Below are 12,319 nucleotides of genomic sequence, written 5' to 3' on the forward strand. Positions count from 1 at the left end.
TCTTCTATTGTCTACTTTTAAAAGCGTCTGGTTGGTTGGGCTTCCTGTGGACAGATCCTGGAGATGTTAGGAACAAAAACAGAAAACAAATACAGTGGCAGAAAAAGATTAATGATGAACGGAAACGGGCTGGTTTTTAATTGGCAAATATCCTAAACCATAGAGGTTATGTTTCTGGATGTGCCCACCCACTGCTAGTGCTTACATACCTTTACTGTAACCCACAGAGTCAGACATTCACCGTCACCCCTCTGGGCTCCAGTACATTCTCTCCTCTCTCTGTGTCTATTAAACATTTTAATGAGCAGTTTTAGGCTATTATTTTTCACATAAACACTATATCCCGCTGAGGAACAATGATTGTTTTTATTTCTGTAGAGTGAACAGCTAAAATACATAGTGTTGTGAGCTTTTTTTCAGTTTCAGTGACACAATTCCTCAAAAATAGTGATGAATGTGGCCTCAAAAGCCTCTCTGACAAACATCTTGCATAAATCTTCCCTTCCATATATTTTTGCATAAAATATCAGCGGTGTAACTAGAATTTCAGTAACTGGTTTTTCAAAAATATTTTTTAATGAACTAGCCTATGTTACAAGTACGTTGCTTTCACATTTTCTTTAGCCTAATAATCATGTTCATTATTGAATAATCATTAAGTAGTAATGCAGATTAGGCCTCAAGAGGCTTTTATCTCAGTCAGGGCAGTTGACTCAAATACATTTAAAGTTTTTTCATGTTCCCAGGCTCATGAACCGTTTATTGAAAATGTGTGGCTGTAAAGTGGAGAATGTGACCTAACAAAACCTCTGTTGTTGTGAATGGGAAGTTGTTTGAATAATGTCTCTCAGGAAGGAGGTGTGGTTGAATGCCCCATAGAGTCGAAGAGAACAGAATACAAACTCTAGAAGTTAGTAGCTTTAGTAGGTTGGGTTTTAGTCTTGTTGTAGTTGTAGTCTGAGTGTGCAAAATGGAGTTTTGAAGAAGTTGTGCGTTTGGGAAAGGTGCTTTAGGGACTGAAGTGTGGTAGAGTTTTAATTGTTTCAAGCCCTGTTTGGTCATCAATCACATGACTAAATTTGGAGCAGCTATTTTACAGGCCTTGTGAAATCTGATCTGGGAATGCGCAGAGAAGAACTCTAAACTTAAACACTTGTTTTGAGAGAGACCATTTTCTGGCATTATTATCCTTCTTCAAACCTAAACCTCACTTTGCCTAAATTCAGTTCATACCATAATAAAATTACCAGTCATCTTTTATTTATTGAAGTGTTTACCATTCTGATTCTATTAAGGTTTTTTTGTGGTTCCTTTCTGAAACTTCGAAATGAACAACCCTGCAATCGTGCACATATGGTTTAAGTTCACTGTTGGAGTCCCAACTCCTGCTCTGATTCAGAGAGGGTTTTTAAGGTTATTGTTTACAGATTTTAAAGGGTCCTTGCTTTAGGTACAAAATCCCAGGCAAAAGTTGTAGGCTGATGTTCATTTGCCTTGAACTGATTATTCCAGCCTTGCTACTTTGCAAACACATTCAGTCAAGTTTATGGATATAAATCAGATTCACATTTTACAGTCTTAGATAGTCTTACAGTCTGACAGCCGACAAGATCCGATCCTTTCCTGAGGCGCTTTACTCAGGCCATGGTGCCACGCTAGTGAAGTTACTTCCAATTTTCTGAAATAAGAGACTTTCCACTCAACCCGCAACATGAATGAATGCATATAATAATCCAACTATACTGAATCTAATTGAGGTAATTGTATTCATCTGTGTGTCTACATGAAAAAATGCTTTAATGTTGTCTTTGTATTTTTATGACTGTAGGAACAATAAGAAAGAGGCAGATCTGGAATCGGCTCTGGCCAGGCTGAAGGATCTGGAAGCTCTGCTTAACTCCAAGGATGCGTCTCTCTCCACAGCACTGGGGGAGAAGAGATCACTGGAGGTTGAAGTCAGAGACCTGAAAGCCCAGCTGGCCAAGGTGATGACTACATCAAAGCTTTATATCTAAGGGTTTGGGTGGTGTGGTGCTGTGCTGTGGTCAAAGATCTGGGTTATTCACCAAAAGGTTGTGAGTTTAAACCACAAAGATCAATTCGTTATTAGGCGTTTGAGCAGTTTACTTTTAGCCCAGGTTGCTATAGAGGGATTATCTATCTAATACATACACTAAAATATGTTTTTAAAGCATCTAAAGGAATACTTGCTTGCTTAAAGGAATATTATTTCACATATATATTTATATTTAGAGGGAAAAATCACATTAAAAACAGGCATATTCATTTAATCAATCATTATTTTTAATAATTTTTCCGGTAAATAAAGTATAATTAAATATAATATTTATGGGCTTAAATAAAAAAAAAAATATAGTTTAAAATAAATAAATATACATTAGTATTTCTTAGAACAAGACAAGTTACATGAGAAGCAAACTGTATTGTGTAATATATTAAGAATTGTTCTCTGAGAATATATCTTAATTTAAGTGTATATTTCATACCTTATTTTCAATTCTTTTTGATTTTGTTTTAAGCGTAAACATCTCTAAATCATGGTAGATTTGTGCTTTAAAAAGGAGAAAATACTTTGTCAAAATTAAATGAATATATATTTTCTCAAAACAATTTTTGTTTTGTCTGAAGTAAATTCATTTTGTTTAACCCCGGGGCCAATAGGGGGCCTCGACAAACTTCTTGGGGGCCCCAGTAAGTCTTAAAATTTAGTTAAATTAACATAATTTAAAAAAAAATACATAATAATAAAAAAGATGTACATAATTAAACTGACACTATATTTTTGAATTCTATTTCATTTATGGTTTTATTACAATAGAAGTATATATAAGCTTAGATTAGGAGGGTCTTCGAATATTTTCTTAGACAAAAGGAGTCAAAAGACCTACTGCATTAGATGTTGGTTAAATGTTTAGATATTTTTATATGACAAGACAAACATGGTAACAGGTTTTCAGTTAGTATTTTACATAGTGCATTGCTTTTTATATAGAAGTTAGTAAAGTGAATATGTGTATTGCAGTTGGAGGGCAGTCATAGCGATGCTAAGAAGCAGCTACAGGATGAAATGCTACGACGTGTGGATGCTGAGAACCGAATCCAGACCCTGAAAGAGGAGCTGGAATTCCAGAAGAACATCTACTCTGAGGTCTCACAAACAAATCTACTTACGTTGAGCTCTCCTATGAAAATAATTACACTGTCTCACGCACATTTTTACTCACAACATCTTAGAATTCACTGCTAACATATCTACTAGTTCTAAAACTATCAAAGACCTTCAGGACTTTCTGTACTCTAAACTGATGTTTTTCTACAGGAGCTTCGCGAGTCTAAGCGCAGGTATGAGTCGCGTGTGGTGGAAATCGACAGTGGCCGGCAGCAGGACTTTGAGAGTAAACTGTCTGAAGCTTTGACTGAACTTCGTCGACAACACGAAGAGCAGCTTCGCATCTACAAGGAGGACATTGAAAAAACCTACAACTCCAAGGTAATAGAAAAATCAAAGAGAGAACCGCCAAATGACTTTAGTATGAGGATCTGTATCTGCCCAGGGGCACCTTGTTAAACCATTGAACTGGCCCTGCATACATATTTGCTGACTGATCCGTTGCCAGTTGTATTTGTTGAGATATTTTTATGTATAAAGACATACAGCATATCTGTCAGTTAAATGTCATCCTGTGCTATATATGTGTAGCTAGAGAATGCTCGTCACTCGGCTGATAGGAACAGTAGTTTGGTGGGAGCCGCCCATGAGGAACTGCAGCAGACACGTTTGAGGATTGAGAGTTTGTCCACTCAGCTCACTCAACTGCAGAAACAGGTACACACACACACACATACATTTTAAAGTCGGCATGAAATGGAAGTTGCAATAGTCTTTTCTTCCCTATTGTGATGTATATCCGAGTGAAATGACTTCTCGAAAAAGATAAAAGTAGGGTGGGACTATTTTTTCCATCTAAAATGTATTGGATCATTGGATTGTTGTAGTTTGATATTGAAGTGATCTCACGTGAGTAACAGGTTGTCCCACCCGCATGCCGCTGATGCCAGTAAACGCCATCATCAGAGAAGAGATGTTGTTGCAGGAGGGAGGGGAAGCTAGTTTAATTAAAGATTACGAGCATACATGAATTGTGCATGGATAAATTATTTATAATAAATACTGCAATATTCCATAAAAAATAAGAATTGTCAATTTGGATTTCATGGTGTCTTTAAGTATTTATTAAAGTGCTGGCAATTCCTCACACCTGTACATATGGACAGTAACGCTCTAACAATAGAACTACCTGCAAATAATTTTTTAATGGAGAATAACTCCACCCTCTGAAATGATGTTGCTTACACACAGTAACTTGACGTTCATCCACCTAGCATGTAGTCCCACTGCAAATAAAGGACAACTTAACAGATCAAATAAAAACCTAAAAACCCTCAAATGTGTACTTTCTAAATTTACATTATTTAAATTGCCCGGTTCATTAGTTGGCTGCTCGTGATGCGAAGATCCGTGAGTTGGAGGAGTCTCTATCCAGAGAGAGGGACATCATGCGGCGGCGTCTGGAGGAGAAGGATAAAGAGATGGCTGAAATGAGGCAGCGCATGCAGCAACAGTTGGACGAGTACCAGGAGCTGCTGGACATTAAGCTTGCACTCGACATGGAGATCAGCGCCTACCGGAAGCTTCTGGAGGGCGAGGAGGAGAGGTGAGAGATGGGATATTGCTTACTGCACACATGCAGAAAGCCTTTTCTTCTTTTTTTACAGGAGCTACTAGTAAATAATAGAGCTGTAGATCTTTAGTAAAAAAAAATTACATTTCATGATATTATTATTAATTAATAAAATGTAGTACTGAATAAGTTTTGAAAAGTTGATTAAATAATTTTTCATATAATTTATTAAAATAGATTTTTCAGAATTATTTTTAATTACATTTAGTTTTTTATATTACATTTAGATAAATAAAACCATTTTAATATTTTTTATCTTACTTTAATAAATTATTAATATTAATAAAATAGTATACTGATTAATTAATCTAATTGATTGCATATAACCGTATTTGCTGAGTAAATATTGTAAATAAATTAATTCAGTAATTTATTTTATAATTTTTTAATCGATTTTTGCTGTATTGATTTTTTTAGCTGTCTTGTTAATGTTTTTAATAGTTAGATATAATACAATGTTTATTTGAAAATATTAATAGAACCATTTTTAATCTATTTTAATATATTTCTTTGATCTAACTTTGATAAAAAAAATTATATTAATAAATACTATTTTTAGTTTTCATATTTTTTACATTTAAGACTAAAAGCATTAATAATATTCTGATTAATTAATCAAAGTAATTGCATGTATCAATATGTGCAGAGTAAAGCCCTCAAATGAAATAATAGGACTTGTTGTGAATGACCGCCTCATGGAATAACTCTCAACCCATCCCGCTCTCTCTGTTAAAGGCTGCGTCTCTCCCCGAGTCCCCCTCCTGTCCGTGGGGTGACTGTGACCCGCTCTTCTGGTTCTGGCTCTCACGCACGTGTGGTCCAAAGCAGCACCAGTCGCACCTCTTCCGGCAGCGCTAAAAAACGGCGCTTGAATGATAATGACAGCGATGCCTCCAGCGTGGTCGGTGGAACTGTCACTCGCACACGCGTCTCCCAGCAGGCCTCTGCTAGTGGCCGCGTGACCGTGGACGAAGTTGACATGGAGGGCAAATACGTACGCCTCAGTAACAAGTCCGACCAGGTGAGAAGGAACTTTGGCGCTCAATAAAGAGGAATTAAGTATGATTTACTTTTTATTAAATGAATCTTCTTCCTCCTCCCAGGATCAAACTCTGGGTCACTGGCAGGTAAAGAGGCAGATTGGTTCCGGCACTCCCATCATCTACAAGTTCCCACCAAAATTTAACCTGAAGGCGGGACAGACCGTCACAGTACGTATCGATTTTCAACGTAATGGTCACCTTTAGCTCGCATTTAAATTCCTGACTCACTTCAGTATCTCTCTGTTGTCAGATTTGGGCCTCAGGAGCTGGAGGAACCCACAACCCTCCTTCTGACCTAGTGTGGAAGACCCAGAACTCCTGGGGCAGTGGAGATCTGTTCCAGACTACCCTCGTCAGCGCCAGTGGGGAGGTGGGATCATGTTAAATCATGGGATCATGTTTTGTATTTGATTCAAGGTCGCTAAGTGACTAATTTCTCTTTTTTCTTGTTTTCCCAGGAAATGGCCATGAGGAAGGTCACACGCACTCTATTCCAGGATGAGGAAGATGAAGATATGGTACATAGTCAATTGCACATCTCAGTTTATATAGTAATCTCATCATCTTTTTTGCATAATTTTAGTTTTGCCAGGTTTAAATGAAAACATGAGTTCTTAGGACAAAGTAAGTGCGCAACAGAGACCATTTGTCTCAATTGACACTTATACATATTGGACAAAGTTGAGCTTACAGTCATATAATCAAAGTCTACAAGTCAGACTAAAGTTCACAAAGTCAGACTAAAGCTTTAACATGACTTTTTGCCTGAAATCAAACTTTTAAAAGTGCATGTAAACGCATCTTTCTCACAACATTTGGTGTATATTGTTCACACTTTTGGCAATGGGTTGTTTGGGTGTAGCCTTCCTGCAGTGAATCATAGCACTAAAATGAACTGAGAGAGCAGCCATGTTTCATCTATAATAAGATCCAGTCTGTGTCCTCTGATAATCTCCACTCACTGTCTCCACCTGCAGGCCGCCCATAGCACATGCGGGGATAGTGAGTACAACCTCCGCAGCCGTACGGTGCTCTGTGGCTCGTGCGGGCAGCCGTCGGATAGAAACAACACCTGTGTGTCGGCCAGCTCCGGAGTGTCCAGTGCGTCCCGCTCGTTCAGCAGTGGAGGGGGGCTGCCCGAAGCTTTTGTGTCACCCTCACACTTCATCGTGAGCAATGACAAACCCAGACAGGTTTGTGTTTTTTCTTCTTCAGTTGCAACAGTATTTTATTTTATTTTCTCTCTTTCTCTCTGTCTTATTTTAGTTTAGTTTTTTTATGTTTTTGTTAATGCTTTTAGTCTTACAATCATCAGATTATCATTTCATGTTTTGTGATGAATTTCATTATTAATATACTGCTGTAATTCATTTAACATTAATGTTTAAAAAAAAGCATAAGAAATTGTTTACACCACAGCAGTCTTATTATATTTACATTAATTTCCTTCCTTCCTTCCTCTTTCTCTCTCAGGCTGGACCCAAACTTGACAACTGCTCCATTATGTAGAAGAGCTGAGCTGTAGCCACCTGTCCTTTAACACAAACCATGAGGAATTCATCCGAAAACTAGTTTCTTTTTGGATTACGTATCTTATTACATTATATATTTTGTACTTCAGTCTTTCTTGTTTTGTATTTCATAATCTGCAGGATAGATTTTTGGCTTTTGAATGGCATAAGGCTTTATATGCTGGCAGCTTGTAGGCTGTAGTTTGCGATTATTATTATTATGTACAGTGTGTTTACTCTAATGTATTTGCATGGTGGCCCGGCAGCAGCTTCAGATTCAGAATAATCGTACTGTACTCAGGGAGAGAGGCGAAAAGAGCACTTCACACTCACACCATGAGCTCTCCACGAGAATGCTGTCAGAACGCAACACGCACAGTCAAGAAACCCTCTCGATCATGTGGCAAAACTCTCATGTAGAGTACTGGGCTATAGCTGTACTGCAGGCTGGTTCTTTAGCTCACATTCAAGGACGAGTAAACATACAGTGAGCGTGAGTTAATGTAAGATCAGGAAATGAGAGATTTCATTTTTGCATTGTCCCAAAAGTTATTTGTCAGTAGGTGTTATGGTATTTTTCATGCTACCTCTCGCAGTCAGATGGTCAAAATTATGTGCACCTACAAAAGGGAAAAGACAGTCAGAAATTCTATGCGGTTTTGTTACAGTGAGACTCCAGGATATCAAATACATATGCTCTGAATGTAAAACTGCTTTGTTCCTTGACACAATTGCTTGCACAATTAATAGGTACTTTGTGTCTTTTGGCAGTGCACTTACAAGCTCGGACTAGACTGCAGTATGTTGTGTCTTGTGTAATAAGTGTTTATGGGATGTTTCTGAAAGACTTGAAGCAACTGTAAAACTAATCCAAAGAAAATCACCTTAGCAGTTTGCATTTGCCAAGACGTTGTCAACATTTTAAACAAAAGCTGATTAATTGCTTTAGAAGGAAAACTTTTGAAGTTTACTTTGCCGAGAAAGACATATCTGATGTATAATGTTACCAGAGAATCATGTTGTGTTTAAAGTACTGAGTACTAAATGATTGCAGCATTTAAAGAGATGTATTTTTGTTTTCAGCCTTAGAGGCAGAATGTTTAAAATATGCAAAATGACCACCGTCATTCCAAGCTTTAATGTCCTTTTTTTTTTACGGTGGTACTTGAAATGTTTGAGTTTTATCATGTACACCAAAACATTTGTATTTCTCTATGGAACTGAGTGTTGATTTGCTCTTGCCACTGCTCTCTTACAGTAGATGATCCAGTTCCTCACCTGGACAGCTGTAAGGCTCCAGTAATCTGAGCTGTCTTTTCCTTCACTGCACAGATGTCCAGTCCGTTTAGGGCAATCTGAAAACAAAAGACCTGAAACAAAAATTGGTTTCAGAAAGCTGGAATAGCTTTCATCATAGGAAATTAGAAACATAACCGAGCCAGCGTACAGCTCTCCAGAAAGAGGACTGGATATTGCTGATATTAAACTTTAATGTTATTACTTTAGCAAAGCTTTGGGTTTCTAAAAGAACATTTTGGGATAGAATATCTATTTTTTCTATATATATATTCATATACTTACAAATTATGGTTTTCTATTGCTTAAACAGCCATTAGTGTTATTGTAACAAGCCATATCTTTTGATTTTTTGAAACTGATAATAGATTGAGGGATTTCAATGGATAGTGTTTCCTTTTGAAAAGAAAAACACATTGATAATCCAATTCTAGAGTTTTCTTTTAGTATACATTTGTATCATCAGACAAAAAGATTATTAAAAAAATCTTTATTTTCTTTATTTTGAATTTTTGTTTTTTAGTTAGATGGCTAATTTCATGAAGGTTTTGTTAAAAAAAAAAAAAAAAAAAAAAAAAGGTTTAAACAGACTGCAGGGCAATGCAGGTAATGTTTTGTTGATTTTTTTGGTCTTTATAAATATCATTTACTGTTTTGTGAGGAATTTCGCAATTGTTGTAATAGCTAAGAGCCTTGTTATAAATGGTGCCTTGAAATGTTTCAGTTTAAACAAATAAAACCATTCTAAAGCCATTTTCTGATTTGTTTTTATTACCATAAAAGTTAAACATGGATATAATTTTAATAAGTCTGATTGAATATATTGGTTGATAAAGGGTTACATGTTTAGGCCATTATCTACCACATATGTCTTGAATTAAAGTCTAGCAAGTGTAGATGGGATACTACTCACCAAAGACTTAGTTAGATGATACCCAGAAACGAAAATTCTACTCAACCTTCCTAGTCCAGTCCTTCTGAGGCTTGTATGTCCTCAGCAATTAAACTAGAGTCTAGTAAGTGCGCATGTTCCCGCCCCCACGGTCACAGCACGAATATTAGCCTACTATTAAAACTTAATTTTGTAACTCTTACTCTTTTATAATAAAATATTTTTATATTAACTGGCTTTCTATTAATGCAATACACTGAATGACAGCCGTCTGAGGTCTCCCAGTGGTTTGCATGATTGGCAGTTTAGTGTTAGTGATAAATTTACACTGTAAATTTTACAGCAAAACAAAAGATAACATATATGCTTACATGTTAGAAAACATTATTTCGCATTTATATGATTCGCCCTACTACGAGTTTGTTTACCTTCGAAATGATTTCGAAGCTGTTATATGGTTATATAGGCCTAAGGTACAAATCTTGCATAGTGTGCCTTTAAATCAGTTACATAAAAACGTAGATTAGCCTAATTTGATGCCGAAAACTGCCCCTGACTAACTGCTAGTCCATACTACTGTCTTTCTTAAAGGAACACTCCACCGTTTTTTGAAATAGGGCTTATTCACCTTCTTTCCTACATTTAGATAGGTGGGCAAATGCATTTTTGTCTCAGTGCATGCATTGTTTTAGTTTGACAGGGTCGGCGCTAGCTTAGCTTAGCATAATGAATGGAATCCTTTGTTGCCAGCTAGCATGTCCTGAGTAAAAGTAATATAAAAAATATAAAAACCCCACCTAATTACTTCTTGTGGCCTGCGTATTCAAAACAGGTACAAATAGTGATGCAGATTAACACTAGGCGATTTCCTATGCAGATATTGACTTAGGACTGTATTAGGGGGAAGCACAGGCGAAGCACTGCTACTTGGGCGCAGAGATATCACGCCCAAGTAGCAGTGCTTCGCCTGTGCTTCCCCCAATATAGTCCTTAATATATAAGTCAATATCTGCCTAGGACATCGCCTAGTGTTAATCTGCATCGCTATTTGTACTCGTTGTGAATACGCAGCCCACAAGAAGTAATTAGGTGAGTTTTTTCTATTTTTTATATCACTTTTACTCAGGACATGCTAGCTGGCAACAAAGGATTCCATTCATTATGCTAAGCTAAGCTAGCGCCGACCCTGTCAAACTAAAACAATGCATGCACTGAGACAAAAATGCATTTGCCCACCTATCTAAATGTAGGAAAGAAGGTGAATAAGCCCTATTTCAAAAAACGGTGGAGTGTTCCTTTAACATAATGGCTATGTTTATGCAACCGGCCCCTAGGGGGATCACGCGAGAACAGTCACTTCTCTCGGGAGTTTCACAACGATCGATCAGCTTCATGGTGTGCTGAATCCTGAATCTGCTGAATAGCCTTTGACAGTTGGTCGGAAGTGATGGTTTAACGTTAGTGTTTAAAACTTTTGAAATATTAGTATTTTCTCCCTCACACCGCTATCGTTTAGCTTCAGAAGATATATCTATATATATATATTCATCAACTGGGGTCGTATGTATTACCGTCGTATCTTTTTTGCGTGGTTTTTGAAGCGTCAACTTTGAAGGACCTATGCACTTAACTGTTACAGACTCCCAGAGATGGATTATTTTGTGTTGTGTTCCACAGAAGAAAGATGGGACAGCACGAGGGTGAGTAAATGAGAGAATTTGCAGTTTTTGGTGGAGATATCAAAGTCTAATAAATTATGACAAGTTGTGCATGGAAACTTTGATTTTATTTACACTATTTACAGTTCTTGTGATTGAATTCAACTGACATTCATAGCAAATGTTTCTAACACTGTATATTACAAACTTATGTAAAGCATGTTTATGCTTATGTTCTGTAGCTGTTAAAAATTATATCGTCATTTACACCCTGATTTCCAGATTAGATAAAACACATGAATAGCATTTAAAACAGATATTGATATTGAGCATTTAACCTATTAATGTCCAGATATTTACTAGAAATTCTTTATGTGCACATCTTTTTATATGAGCATATGTAGTTCTTTTGCAGTTTTTCACATAAGACGGGCACAAATCTTTATATAGAAGTTCTACAAGTCACCATATGGCATCCAGCAAGTTGTCAAAATCTCTTTCTAATGTTGTCTATTTGTATGCCAGTAGTTTAGCCACTGGAAATATTGTCAGATGGAAACAGAGTGAAACAGTCTTTGGCAACATTGTTTTTCTACAGGCTTGAATGGGTTCAATGGGATCAGAATGTTCTCCATGAACATTCAGTTGTTGTTAGTATTGTCCAGTGGATGGCACTGTTGCACAGTTTTGGTCACATCCATCCATCCATCCATTCATCTGTGGTGGCAGTTTTTGTATTTCATTAGTCAGCTTGTAAAGCAGATATTAAGCTGAATCTGTCTTTGGCAGTGATTTTAGAGAAACAAAGTCTTCAAGTTATTTTCAAGGCGATCAACGAGGCAGTCTCCGTGGCGATGGGGAGGGTGGTCTTCGCACTGGTGGCAGATCATAATGCCCGGGAATGTGGCTGTTGATGGGCAGATCATAATGATTCTGAGGTTCCTGTTCCACAACGTTGCCAAGGGAACAATGTTCTGTAAAGCAGTGAACAAACACATTTCACACCAGATGTGATGCATGACACATCAAGAAAAAAAAGCCAAGCTCATGTACCCATATGGCAAAATATGCAAAGATTTTGAAACAATATTGTTAATATATATTTAAAAATATATCTGCATATAATTTGAAACATTTTAGTTACCTGTATTTCCTC

The 12,319-nt window shown here is 37.0% G+C and overlaps 2 protein-coding genes across 3 annotated transcripts in view; one reads left to right on the forward strand and one right to left on the reverse strand.

Moving 5' to 3' along the window:
- Positions 1–9,366, forward strand: part of lmna (lamin A) — a 30,294-nt gene extending 20,928 nt beyond the window's left edge. The window contains exons 4-14 of the mRNA XM_084089335.1: positions 1,829–1,985; positions 3,044–3,169; positions 3,341–3,511; positions 3,722–3,847; positions 4,516–4,736; positions 5,499–5,784; positions 5,867–5,974; positions 6,057–6,176; positions 6,265–6,324; positions 6,784–6,999; positions 7,280–9,366. Coding sequence (XP_083945461.1) covers positions 1,829–1,985; positions 3,044–3,169; positions 3,341–3,511; positions 3,722–3,847; positions 4,516–4,736; positions 5,499–5,784; positions 5,867–5,974; positions 6,057–6,176; positions 6,265–6,324; positions 6,784–6,999; positions 7,280–7,315 — 1,627 coding nt within the window. The 3' untranslated portion in view covers positions 7,316–9,366. The remainder of the gene's footprint in view (positions 1–1,828; positions 1,986–3,043; positions 3,170–3,340; positions 3,512–3,721; positions 3,848–4,515; positions 4,737–5,498; positions 5,785–5,866; positions 5,975–6,056; positions 6,177–6,264; positions 6,325–6,783; positions 7,000–7,279) is intronic.
- A 2,141-nt stretch (positions 9,367–11,507) lies between these two features.
- pear1 (platelet endothelial aggregation receptor 1) overlaps positions 11,508–12,319 on the reverse strand; it is a 36,824-nt gene continuing 36,012 nt past the window's right edge. For both annotated transcript variants that reach the window (XM_084089946.1, XM_084089947.1), the window contains exon 24: positions 11,508–12,137. In XM_084089946.1, the coding sequence (XP_083946072.1) occupies positions 11,995–12,137 (143 nt within the window). In that variant the 3' untranslated portion in view covers positions 11,508–11,994. The remainder of the gene's footprint in view (positions 12,138–12,319) is intronic.

Source organism: Abramis brama (genome assembly GCF_963993115.1).
Source record: "Abramis brama genome assembly, chromosome: 17".
NCBI lineage: Eukaryota > Metazoa > Chordata > Actinopteri > Cypriniformes > Leuciscidae > Abramis > Abramis brama.